The following is a 14294-nucleotide window of genomic DNA, read 5'->3' as shown; positions in this document are numbered from 1 at the left end:
TTTGACAGCTGGACAGTTTTTGTCAGTTCTTTGAAAGCTTGACAATTCTTCGACAATTGGACGGTTCTTTGACAGCTCTTTGACAAATTGTCATTCTTTGACAGCTGGGCAGTTATTTGATAGTTAGACAGTTCCTTGACAGCTTGACAGTTCCAATGAGCTTGTGTGTAAAAAATGCATAACACTGCTCACTTTTAACTATCCCAAAGAGTGCCTTACTGCTCCCAAAGGTGTCCCGGGGCCATATCCAAAGGGACACCTTTCCTCTCCAAAGGTACCAAGGGTATCCAATCAAATCCACCGAGTTCAGACCCCCTCTTACCTGGTCTAACCTGCACACGTCTAGTTTCATACTCTTGGCCTACCAAAATCCCTCTTCAGTGGAAGCAGCTGGTGATCTAAATGGTCAGCAGACTCCGTGAACTTCGCATACGCGAACCCCAGCCTGATTTCATTCCCACCTTTGCAGAAATGGGGGCGGGACTTAGAATTTTCAGCCATTTCTGGGATTTTACCCAGGATAGAAAGCCTCTCCATTGTGGTGAAAATCTGGCCCAATGTCCCCATAAAGTGACTTGTGGCCTTCACAACTGCAACTCAGTAGTTGCTGTAGGCCAGTGTCCTGTGTTTAGTTCAAAATGTTATTTTAGAAAAGTTCAATATACATATATATGTATCCAGCAGATGAAATTACAAATGAATATTCTATATATCACATTGTTGTAACAATGGTCTAGGATTCATGGCCACAATCACACTTCGGATCATCCTTCGTTTCCCACTTGTGAACAGGTGACCCCTTGTCCTGTGCAGATTTGGTTGAGTCCTATCACAGTCTTTGAGGGAGGTTAGAACCAGTGACTTCTGCTGTTGGGTCAGTGATTGAGATGGGTTTTTTTCATACTGCATGCGGCCCATGATTCCATCATGGATAGTGAGTTAATGCCAACTGGATGAATATTAGCTGCTGTTTCCCAGAAAGCAACATGTTTAAGCACTTTTTTCAAGGCCCTGTGAATGGGAAGGTCATTGCTCATGAATGCTTTCATCTCATGGAGTGTAATTGTGTCATGGTGTGGGGCAATGTGAGATCGCATCAGGAGCCACTCAGTTGTAGTGAATTAACTGAAGTATTCCTTGCACTATCCTTATGGCGGTGTATAGCTGCACATCCATGACCTTTGTATGTCAGCTGCGGGACTATGAAGCAGAGCGGTGTAAACTAGCGTCAATATAGTGCAAAGTGTTCTGAGTGTGTTTCCACCTTGATGTTCCAGTGGGTTTCTGGACCAGGTTCACCTGGTTTTCACTTTTTGACCAGTGTTGATGTGCTGAAGCCAATGGGTGAGAGTCCTGTCCAGGGTAACCTCCAGGTATTTTGGGTGGGAGTCAAGGGTAAGTCACTTCCCACAGAATCAAACGTTAAATATCTTCCTGGTGGTGTTGTTGTTCAGATGGGCTGAACTATCAGGAAAATTATAAAATAATTTGGAATCTATTGACAATCCTGGTCCGTCCACATAGTTTTTTTTTAATTCATTTATAGGATGCGGGTGTCACTGGCTAGGCCAGCATTTATTGCCCATCCCTAATTGCCCTTGAGAAGGCGGTGGTGAGCCACCTTCTTGAACCACTCCAGTCCATGCGGTGTAAGTACACCCACAGTGCTGTTAGGGAGGGAGTTCAGCACAAAAAAAAACCATGTGGAAGGACTAGGGTTGTCAGTAGATTCCACATTATATTATACTTTTACTGGTAGTTCAGCCCACCTGAACAACACCACCGCCAGGAAAATAGCTTTGTATAAATGTGTAAGCTTTCTGAATACGAATCCAGTTCCTGTTGGCTTTGCCTCATACACATTGAAGGATCAATCAGATGAGTGCCTGCTTGGTGCTGTTAATAATGGCATTTTTCACTTGACCCCCTTGGGCACATTAATTGCATCTCCCTTCTGCTTTCATTTACTCCTATCCTACAGTTTTATCTGAACTGGTAAAACAGGTATTTGGATAAAATCTGGTGGAGATGGAGTTGTTACTTTGCACTCCAATGTGATTAGAAACTCATCACACAGTTCAATAATGTCATGACTGGAGCTCCTCCTGGCTAATGCTATAAATCTGCTGCTTTCAGTTATTTTGCGGAGTACTATCTTATTATCCAGAGTACTGGGTATTCCACACTACCCACTGCGCAGGGCATTACCACATTACGCAATGTGCCAGGCACCACCATGTGCAGGAGGAACCATTGCATTACACAGTGTGTTGGCTGCTACCACTGTGCACCCTGCTACAGGCAGGGTGTCTCGCCTTCTGGAAACACAGATCAGAAACTTGGGCGTACGCTGCACATGATATTCTGACTCTGAATTTATAATATAAGCTTCTGACAGCTAAGGTGAAATAGAAGGCTATAGAGAAGTGAAGACAGGTATGATCAAAATTCTATGTGGTATGATGGGATTACTGAGATTGTAGAAAACAACAGAGTGTAAAATTGATCTGAGTGGGGAAAGATGTGCTGTAGAGAAAATAAATTATTGTCATAAACAAAATAACTTCCTCTCATGGACATTGGCTTTTCTTTCATAAATGAACTTGTGTGTTGCCCTGAAGCAACTGTTCATATGTTATTTAAAATGACTAATGAATACAGGGATAGCTCTTCCCATCACTTGCACGATTGCATATTCTCTGCGACTGGTGTGATACCCTGTGAATCCTACTAAAAAATTGCAACAGCAGCACATCTGCAGCCACATGACTGGATTATGTCAAATAAAAGTGGGTGACCAATAGATGAATACTTCTCCACATTCCAACAGTACAAACGTACATTTAGCCAGAGCTGTTGCGGTATTATTTTAATCACAATGCATGGCTGTGTTAAACAAGGCTCTCGACAAATTGGGCTGAATTTTATGTGTCCCCAGCGGGCATCTTTCCCGCTAAGGGGACACGTAAAATAGGGCAGGGGCCCATCCCACCATCTACCTGCCCATCCCCAAGCTCATCCCATGGGGGTGGGCACCAAAATCAGCAACCCGCCTGCCAAATTTAAGTGAATAATCCAAGGGCCAATTAGGCTTGTTATCAAGCCAATTGGCCCTGATATTATGCCGCTCACACCATAAAAGGTTTGGCATGGACAACCGGGCGGGAGCAGGAAGGCCAATTTTTTTTTCTTAGCTCTAATGCTTAGAGGGTGGGAGGGATCACTCTGCCGGGGCTGCTCTTTGCTGATCACGGGAAGGGCCCCTTAGGTCGAACTTCCCTTCTTTTTTACCCACCCCCTTCCTTAAGCCCACCCATTTCACACCCACACCCACCCCCCCCAAACCGGTCCAAGACCCCAGACTTATCTGTTCCGGGGCTCCATGGGCCTTGATCTTCTTCTTATTCTTAATCTTCTTCTTCTTCTCCTCCTCCTGTAGTCTCGGCAGCTGCCAGTGATGCCTTCCTGGCACTGCCAGGATTGATAGAGCTGCCAGCCAATCGGATTGGCCGGCAGCCCAGAGGGCAGACTTGGCCCCCACTAGTCCACCCCACGGCGCTTTAGGGCTGCGAAGTGGGTTGGCGTGGAGCATGTCGGCTCTACACCCATGTTGTTTCCACGGGGGTGGGGTGGAGGGGGGTGGGGGGGAGGGGGGTGCCATCCGCCCTCTCTTATTATTTAGCCCATTGAGTGGAATTTAGTGCCTACCCCTGAGATGATTTTGGAGATGCGGGGGGCATTTAGTCAGATGGGAGGGTGCTAGATGGGAACCCCACCACCTTCCTGCCTTCACCCTGATTAAGTGTGAGGAGGGAAGGTTCACTGATGGCCTTCCTGCCCTGCTGCCAATTAAGGCCCTTAAGTGGGTAATGAATGCCCACTTAAGGGCTGCATCCCACTGCTTCTGATATTCAACCAGCGGTGGGCAGAGGAGTCACCAAGTAGGGAGCCTGAAAATCAAACCCCGTCGTGTTTGCTTGCAGGCTCCTGCTGGGGCGCCTCGTTGTCAGGCCCCTGGTGCCTGATTGAGGGAACCAGCATCAGGAAGGGTGATGGCTACTGAAAGGTGTTCCCCCACCCCCTGCCCTTGCTTCCAACTCCTCTTAAACCCCTATGACTCCCATCCTGTGACCTCCATCCCACCATCACTCACCTGTGGCCTGGGGTCTCTTGCTGATCCTGGGCCCTTGTTGGTGCATTACCAGCAGCTGCCACCACTCCCACTGGCGCTGTCTGCTATGGACAGCTGCCGGCCTCTGATTGGCCAGCAGCTCTCGGGAGGGGGTGGGATTTCCGCCCTCGGAGTCCTCGATTTTGGGGAAGGCCAAAACACTGCTGGCCACTTAAGTGCCTGATTTGCTCTTAATGCTGCGGGCCTTCCCCAAAGGAGGTGATGTGGGGCTCTCGCCAGCTCTCCAGCTGGTGGGTGAGAGACCCGTTGCTTTGATTAAATACCACCCATTGTTACAGTATTGCTCATATCCTATTTGATTAGCGTACACCTTATAAGAAGAATGTCACACGAGTCAACAGCTCCAGTTCTCTGTGCTGTGAACAATACTGAACTCTGAATAATGGTTGGTGGAGCTTTACACGTCCTTGAGAAACTGATTTTTGACTGTTCTTACAGGTGCCCACAGTGCAAGGGAGGAGCCTCAGTTTGTGACTGCCCGTGCTGGTGACAGCGTGATTCTAGGATGTGATGTGGTGCACCCAGTGACGGGACAACAACCCCCTTACGTGGTCGAGTGGTTTAAGTTTGGAGTTCCCATCCCAATATTCATCAAATTTGGCTTCTATCCTCCTCATGTGGACCCTGAATATGCAGGTAGGACATCGACATTTAGCACCTCAGAGACCAACTCCATATGCCACCGGGCGTTAAAAAAATGGTTTGGAATGGCATGGTGTCATACGGCGCAGCAATTACTCCTGGACAACATTGGAAAACCAGGAGAAGAATGAATATTTGAGAGGTTTCTTTCGAGTTCAGCAAGCTTGGAAAATAATTTTTCCTCGAGTGCATAGTTGGAATTCAAATTGGAATGTTCCAAATTCTGACAAGTATTTAACTTAAGTCTTTGGCCCACTTGAAAATGCTTTTGATATGTCGTTGGTTTTTCTGTCACTTCTTTCTGCAATTCCTCAGCAAACTACAAAGAGAGATAGTTGTTTTAACAGTTTAACCCCAGTAGCTTAGTTCTGTCCATCAGAGCTGGATGTTAATCCGTATTATATCCCCCAACATTGTTGAAGAAGCCACAGCAAGTCTTTTCAACTGGAAGGGACAGCCTGATATGAAACTCTTCCGATTATTGTCAGCATTCAAAACCTCCGAGTGTATGTTCAGTCCTTCTGACAGGGGCTGAGAGTCATCCTGCCTCTTGGTCCAGCCTGCCTGAGTTTCTATCCCTCCCTGGTTAAGCAAAACTAGATTTTCTAGAAAATGAATTTCTTTAAAAAAAAATCCACAATAAAGTAAAATTATTTATTTTTCTGGCATTATGGGAATACCACAAAGCTAATTTTCAGGATTTTTGCTTTATATTTTCATGGCCTGGCCTTCAATACCTCTGATGGCTGAAATTGTGCTCTCTAATAAATGTGTTATAAAACCCCTGCATCTGCTATTTTAATGGAGACACTTACCAATCAGTACATTAGCACCACATTGCACAAATCAGGCCTGTGAATTTCTTTCTCACTCTCACTCCCAGTTTTGCTCATCTCCCTCACTCTCTCTCTTACTCACTCTCATTCACAGTCTCAGTCTCTAACTCTTGCTTTCACTCTCAACCTTCCACTCTCAATCTCTCATTCTCTTTTTCTCTCTCTCACTCCTCTATTTTCTCTCTCTCTCATTCTGGCTCTCATATTCTCACTCTCTCATAATCTCACTCGCTCTTGCTCTCCCATTCTCACTCTCACTCTCTCTCTCTCTCTCACTCTCTCACAGTAGCTATTCTTAGAATAAACTAAATCAATAACAAATGGAGCGAGCCCCTTCCCACTCCTTTACAAAATTGTGACAGTGAAAAGGACACCTGCTTTCAGGCAAACTAATTATTGAACAGCAGAACTTTGAAAGAATCACTTATGCAAGGAAATAATTTAAAATACCTGAAAGTTTTATAATATTTAAATTAGTCTTCGTCAGCTTTTAATTGCCACCAGGAAAGGTTATTATTGTTCCTTGTAAAGTACGTGCTTATGAGGTTGAGAAAAAAATTAATAATAGGCTTTCAATCCACAGTTTGCACCCATGGCCTCAGTCAATGACCAGCTGCATTGACACAGCAGGGATTGTTGGGCCTTTTCATTCTCAGATGCCAGTGTTTATTGCTCAGTTCAGAAGCAGCTGTATGCTGAAAGCCTGCATAAACCCTTTCCACCTGTCTCTCTTTTTTGTATGATTTTCGCTCCCACATTTCACTGTGTTCTGTCTTTTTTACTGAAGTATTTTCCCCCTCCCCCTTCACTGAACTCTTGCTGCTTGAACTCATGGGGCTGAATTTTAATGTGGGCTTTGGGACTCCAATGTCTGCGCCCACACTTGCCAGCAGTGGGATCAGTTCAGCAATTTCGCCACCGGCGGCCCCCTAACTGGCTGCCTCCAGACTCGGGGTCCAATTAATGTCGGTCCAATCAGAGGGCGAGCAGCTCTGAAGCTTCAGTAGCCCCACCTAGGAGGGGTGAGCGCTGCTGAGGCAGGCAGGAGATCTTGAGGGTGCCCTCGACAGGTATTTTAAAACTGAAGGTTAGGATGGCTGAGGGCGGTAGGCGCTGGGGACAGAGTGGGGAACCCCTCCAGGGGGATTGTTGGGGCTGCGCAGGTTCCCTTCCCTGCCCATAGACCCCTCGTTGGGTCATGGAGCCTCAGGCCCTGATGGCTCCCGGGGGCTGCTGAAGGGTGCCTGCCCCCATGAAGCTGATGGCCTCCCCACGTGGCAAGCGGCTGCTCTGCCATTGGCAAAATGCCAGTGGCCTGGTAAAATTATCCGTAATTGGGTCCTTAATTAAGCAAATCGGCTGCCCGCCACTGTGGAGCTGGGAAGCTTCCCCAACAGCAGGACAGCGACAGGGGAGCCACCCTGATGTGCCCCTACCCTATTTGAGCAGCCCGCAGTTTTGGTTCCCAAAACCCGGGGAATGGTAAAATTCAACCTATAACGTTATCTAACCCAGAAAGAAGGCATTCAGATTCTGTCAGCCCACTGATAGAACAATTCATTTAGCCCCATTCTACTGTCTTTCTCCAGTAAACTTTCTTTTTCTGTGACTCTCACAAGCTTTTTCCCTCTTATCTGTCTTTTACTTGCCTAGAAATGAGTCCCAATGAAAATAGTGAAAAATCACTTAGTGATATGTTATTTCTCAGAGATGATTTGCATATTTAAAACAAATGCACCTGTTAAAATTGCAGAGGAATGCCCTTCAATTGTTAAAACAGATGTTACTAACTTTTGAAAAGCTCAATTTCAACCCCTGATAGAAAGGGTAGGCAGAAATGATAATTACATTATATATTTAAGTAGGAATATATATTCATATATAAGTAGCAAAATAAATACCAATATTGTGCTTTTTTTTAAAAAAGCAGATGAAAAAGAAGCTAGTTAAAAACAGTACAGCTAGATACACAAATATCTTAGCAGTTATCGGTGAGTCAAGGTCCTGGTCCAGCTTAACAATATTCTCTCTGGTTCCTTGGCAGATTCCCTTCACTGAGGAAGGGACTAGGTTAAATCTTTTGGCATAGACCAGTCCAAGTGCATAATATTTGACAGTGCACAGAGATTGTGCTGTGCAAATCCTTCTTAATTACAAGTGTTACAAAAATGTGATCAATGTGAGATCATTTTTTTCCCTTCTGTGATTAATGTACGTTATTTTACAATACTCAATCATGAGTAGCGCTGTTTCACAATCTGTTAATGTGGGGAAATAGCTTACTTTTAGGGGCTATGTATTTATATTGTATGAGAGTACATACAATCAAGTAATCTGAAATGCCTTCGTTGTCTGAACTAACCTCTGGTCTTATAAATATATTGATAATTATGATAATTATTTGTATTACCTTACACCTGTAACCCTGGTGTGAGGGTTAAATCTATACTTTGTATTTTATGTATGTACTCATTTGGTGTTTTGAACTCCAAGGCCTGACTGTGGTGATGAAGCCTATCTTCATAGTTATCCCATTATAAGCAAGATTGCTTGTTAGTCTTCAATGCCCATTACAAAGCAATTAATAGTGCTTAATAGAACATTTTTTTCTCATTGGGTGGGCTAACTTTAGAAAAAGCATTGACAGTCTCTGAATAATGGGAACAATGAAAAACATCTGATCATTTCTACTGGTCTCACAAACCTGTTTTTCTTTTTAATTGTTAAACTTTATCCATGGTGAAACACTCGCACATTCACATCTACAAGCTAGTTCTATGAAGAGCATAAGTTGCGAGCAGTATGATTCAATCTGGGACCATGACTGTGGTGGGAGTCAAAATAATGGCTTGACTCTTCACAGTTATAAAACCATTTTAACCCTTTTTTGCCTCTCAGAAAAGAGTGAAAAAATAACTTTCAAACCGAAATAAAACAGTATTTTTCCAGAAAAAAAAACCTAATAACCTAAAAAATAATAGTGCATGTATATCTTGCTCAGTAACACCACCAATGTCCCCATATCATAGCTTTCCTTGCCATCACCATGGCAATAGTGCAAGTGAGGAAGAATAAATGTGATAGTGGAATGCCAAGGTAATGGAACATGCTTCATATCCCATTGTTCTCCAGTTATGAGATTGGACACAATTATCACGCCATTATGGAAAATATTTCACTTAACACTTCATTTTGGTCATGTTTATTCATGGAACTGTTCGCATGGAAGCTGTACTGCAGTATGATGTTCTGGAGATGAACCTGCTTATATTGTGGGATGGATATCAGGGTGCTAGATGCAGCACTATAACAACTACATATCTGCCATTGTCTAGAAGCCACCTTCGTGAATCTGTGGACATTGTGAAGCTTCACTGCTAACCTGTATGGGTGCATTTACAATTCAGTTTGTGTCCAGTCAGAACGAAAGGGGCAAATGCACCTATCTCACCTCCAGTGTAGCAAGGCGAAGCTGCTTCTCAAAATGGCTCTGTGTGCCCATTCCAAATTTTAGCTTTGACTTAGATCTCCCTTAGACCTTGTGGTGTTTGCCGTTCTTGGAAATGGTACAAGTTCTTTGGAGGTAATTTAAAGTTTGGATGATAGTGTAAAATAGGTGATATATAGCTGCCATTATACATCACTTTCACTTTTCATTTGGGTACAACTGTGCCACTAGTAGGAGGACAGCTAGCTAATGATCTTCTAGCTGGTTTCCATCCAGGAAGTTGATGCTGTGAACAAGTTACAAACCTAACTCAACACCTTAAAGATGGCTTTGAAACCTGCAAAACTTCATCAATGTCTTCATCAATTATCCTCAGGTATCACATGGCCGTACACTTCCACTGAAGTTGGGAAAGATTTTGAAAAATAGCAACATGGCCCAGCTGATCTTCTCCCTGCTCCATAATTAACATATTTTTGTCGATTCAGATTGTCAGAAATGTTGGTGATGTACTCAACTAAATGGGTTGCCCTAAGCCCAGTGCTAGCACCCCTGCTACTTAATGAATGCTGACATTCAAAAAACAGGTTAAGAAGTTTAATTAGAAAGCAAAGTCCAGGAACTCTGTACTCCAGAGAGTGGTTAATACAAAATTGGGAGCTGACCTCAAAACATTCCAAGCAACCACTCTTGCCCTGTGTTATTCAACTGCGGAGTGCTGTGCCCCAGTATTGTCAGCCTTGAATTATGCATAGAGCATTGATACTCAGTTCAATCAATGCTGTAGGATCATCACAGGGACTCTGAAACAAACTCCCACACTGTTGCCAGAAGGGAGGTAGAATGCCTTCAGTAAAAAGGAGAGTCAAGAATAAGTGTCTGATCCTAGACACCCACTGCATGCTTACATTCCACCATCTAAAGGCTGAAGAAGAGTTTTACCTCTGAAAATCCCCTACTCCAAAATGTCATGGCAACAGAGAAATGGCAAGAAAAGGCATTGATCCACAAGAACCTTGTTTTTTTCAGAACTGCTATTTACAGGCACTGTAAACTGAGTGAGAGCTGGAGTGGTCAAGATTGGTGACAATATGATCAAGTGAAATGACCCCAGATGTGAATGTGGGAGATTGGAGGCAAAACACTTGATGATGTTGCAGTTCCCCCTGTAAAACATCCTGTCAAATATTCAAGATGAATAGTAAATTGATTCTTGTCTGTGCATTTGGAGTACCAAATAATGATGATGATGGTGACGACAGCTTTTCTAAAACACAGCTTGTTTGAAGAAGTCACTGTGTAGCAAGTAGCGAGGCTTCAAGGCAACACAAGGTAATGATGTATTGCATCAAATTGGCAGTTGAATGGAACTTCTGGAGTGGGACTCAGGAGAAAAATGAGAAGAGTTATTCTTGACTTAGCCAGTATGTAACAATACTGGAGGAAAATCATAGTGTGGTAGAATCATGTAATATCTTTTCTACTTTATATAATTTCAGTGTCAGATAAGAGGATGTAAATTTCTTCCTGTCTTCGCAGAGTCACAGATTTGTTCCAATGCAGTAGGAGGCCATTTGGCCCATCATGTCTGCACCAGACCTCTGTATGAGCAATTCACCTAGTGCTATTCGCCTGCCTTCTTCCTGTAACCCTGCACATTCTTCCTTTTCAAATAACAGTCTCATTCTCTTTTCAATGCCTCTATTGAATTTGCCTCCTCTTCATTAACTTAAAGAACCTGCTTGTCTTTCTCTCTATTTATTGCAAAATTGGAAGCTTATTTATAATCGCATTCACAGTATTGCTACAACAACCACGGGAGGTCTTCCCCCTCCCCTCAGAAGTACTGAGTCAGCATAAGCAGTGAGACATCTATTCCATGCTCCATAGAACAAGGTTTAGTACTGTTATGTTCTATTATGGGGTCGCTTTGCTCACGAACTGGCTGCACGCTTATCTGTCGGCAGGTGAGTTGACTACAATGTACTGCAGATGCAGGTGAAATGAAGCACATGCTATTTATTTACACAGACAACAGAGCACTAACATGATGTGTGCTTCTCCAACCAGACCTGACTCTAGACTAACATTAACATTGTAGCCCACGCTTCGCAGCTATTGGGTCTTACAGTCACGTGGTCAATCTGCTCGCATTCTCTGAAAGGTGTATTACACCTCAGATTACCACAAGTACTGTCTTTATTCTGGATACTTTCTGTTGATTAAGATTATTCCATTTCCACATGATGGAGGACAGGATGCCTTGATCCCGATCCTGCCATCAGCCCCAAGGTACTTTTAGTGTTACTTTATGACAGCTTCATGTAGAACCTAAATTTCAGTCACTGTTTTCAGACAAATATGCAGAGCTCATCAAATATTTGCATAAACACCTGATGATTCCTATCCTGAAAAAAGTCGATTCAATGAATTTGTCCTACATCAGTTAATGTAGAGAAGTAGTTTTTGTTTGGCATGGTTTGAAATGTTACTGTCCTGCCAGATGGCTTTATTGCATTTCCTGTACAATACATTGATAATATGAACCTTATCCAGCACTGAATAAAATGAAAGCTGAAGCATTAACAGAGAAACCTTTATTCTTGATAAATGCTGTCTTTCTTTACACTGACTTATCTACTCTTCATTGAAACAGACTTAAAAAGATGTGTTGAAATTGAATTGATATGAAGGTGAATGAAGTAATATAAACGTGCTTGTCAAGAGAGTTGTTACATTGTGCATTTAATTTGTTATATTGCAAATATGAAAAATAAATTAAGTGGAAAAGGTTGTTTAAGTGAGCAAACGTTATTGCAATTAATACTCCAGCTCTAAACTAAGTAGTTGACCCATTGGGGACTGCAAGTACTACTTTATACCCTGTGCTGTGATTGAAGTTAAAATCACAATCTCAGAGAGGCAAGTGGTGCAACCCAGAGCAATTAGCAAGGAACAGGTAGAAGGAAAGTATGACCATTTGTCATTATGGTTACCTTGTTTCTGGGATCTGAGTACCTGCTATTTCTGAATGTTTCCATCAGCAAAGCATCCACCATCTCACTTTGTATGTGCACATTGGGGAGGTTTCCACAAGTTTTAACTGCTGAGATCCAGTAAAATCCTGTCCCTTCAGAAACTTGAGTCAAGACGACAGAGCAAGTCAAAAAGACAGACATAAAGTAAGCTGGTGGAGCAGCCAACCCACATGGGGCTGGTGGTGGGGGAGGGGTGGGGTGGTGGAACTTCTGCAGAGTTTCCAAGATCTGCCACCATTTATGCCACTCCTCTAGGGTTTCTGCTGAATATCAAGACAAAGCCAGTGAAAATTACAAGACAGGTTTTTTGCTTCCATTGCTCTCTTCCACACACTCAAACCTGATTACAAGAGCAAGGGCAAAGCTCCTATAACTTATTTGGATGAATATCATTCATCAGCTTCTGCAAATCCATAGATGAAATGATTTTTGATTACAAGCATAAAGTAAGCATGAACTTGAGGATTGAATTATTGAATGCAAGAGGTTGTTATTGTGGACATCAGAGCAGAGAGATGCTTTTAGCAGGCCAATTTTGAATGGAAATAAGATGTCAAAATTGGCATTTCGTTTTCTCCTTTATAGTTATGAACTTTAGTGGCTGAAAATCCAAAATCCATTCTTGCTTTAAGGAACTTACCTCCCAATTTGACAGAAGCAGACATCTAAATTAGCATTTGTTGGATGTAAACTATTTCTCCCCCAATTATAATTATTTCAATTAAGGGTTTCTAATGATGGAAAATTACAAGAATCTTACTATCCAAGAAACACATTCAAGTGACCTCCCCTGCCAGGCTCTCAACAGTTTTCTGGTAACTGCCTGGAATGTAATTTGCCTGATGAGAGATCTGAAAACATAGGAACTGAAAGCAAAATCAAAGCCCACAGGTATGTAACTAATTAAAGAAAACGAGCCATAACGCTGTGTAACACAACACATCGCAGGATTTTACAATCCAGCTGACAGCAGTACTGTGATGTGAGTATTGCTCTTCAGTCATTGCTGTTATGTTGATAAATAGCCTGGATTTGCATTGCGTGTAGAGAGTTTGTGTTTTCATAATGAGGCCCCAGTTTGGTGGTTGTGTTACCTTCACATTAGCAACAAAAATAAATCAAAGGATTTCCAAATTCCATTTGGTTCAATAACATGTGAAAATCTACCAATTAACATTTGGAAATAATTTAAATTCTGTGTTTTTCGTTCATTTGTTTTGAAGGTGCAGTGGACATTAAAAAATCCTCTGTGTGTTGATTTAGTGGGAGATGGCAGTACATTAACAATTTACTTCTGAATGTTCTGTATTTGCATCCAGTCTTCATTCTGCAAAGCTTTCTATAGAATAGGTATTCAGGTGATACATCGCAGTACCAACATCATAGAAAACATGACTTTACACCCATAATTCCACCTGTGAAGTGATCCTGATTTTGGTGAAAGAATATCTGGGAAATTCTAGCTGGTGAATCAATCCTTTCTCAAGGAGGGAGGGAAAGGAAGAGATTTGTATTTATATAGTGGTCGTCTCATGAAGTACTTTTGAAGTACAGCCATTGTTGTAATTTAGGAAACATGGCAGCCAATTTGCACATAGTAAGCTCCCATAAACAGCGGTATGATAATGACCAGCTAATCTGTTTTTAATGGTGTTGATTGAGGGATAAATATTAGCCAGGACACTAGGAACAATTCAACTGGTCTTCTTCAAATTGGTGCCTTTGGATCTTTTGCATTCATCTGAGAGGGCAGATGTGGCCTCAGTTTAAAGTTTCAACAAAAGTTGACAGTGTAGCTCTCCCTCAGTGAACATTGGGCTGCAGGGTCAGCTTTGGATTTCTGTGCTCAAGTCCTGGAGTGGAACTTGAGCCCATAACGACTCAGGCAAGAGTGCTACCAACTGAGCCACAGCTATTGCTGGAAGGATAATTGGTAGGTGGATTGGGGAATGGGGTTTGGTTACCCAGGCCCTTATGTATTTTTAATTTTCTTACGGAGTGTGTAGAGAACTGTTGTCCCTGCTCTGACAAGGAAGACTTAAGTAGGGAGGAGACAAAACATGAGAAAAAAAATTAACAATAAATGATAACCTGTTGTTATTTCCACCTCTTCAGCAACATAAGAAGCCATAGACTTT

At 42.7% G+C, this 14294-nt stretch overlaps 1 protein-coding gene across 1 annotated transcript in view; it reads left to right on the top strand.

Moving 5' to 3' along the window:
• The window catches only part of igsf9bb (immunoglobulin superfamily, member 9Bb), a 676902-nt gene that overhangs the window by 189339 nt on the left and 473269 nt on the right, over positions 1-14294 (top strand). Inside the window, exon 2 of the mRNA XM_078531919.1 lies at positions 4631-4828. Coding sequence (XP_078388045.1) covers positions 4631-4828 — 198 coding nt within the window. The remainder of the gene's footprint in view (positions 1-4630; positions 4829-14294) is intronic.

Source organism: Cetorhinus maximus, chromosome 2 (genome assembly GCF_964194155.1).
Source record: "Cetorhinus maximus chromosome 2, sCetMax3.hap1.1, whole genome shotgun sequence".
Lineage (NCBI taxonomy): Eukaryota > Metazoa > Chordata > Chondrichthyes > Lamniformes > Cetorhinidae > Cetorhinus > Cetorhinus maximus.
Note: the sequence above shows the minus strand (reverse complement) of the source record. Positions and strands in the feature narration are given on the sequence as shown.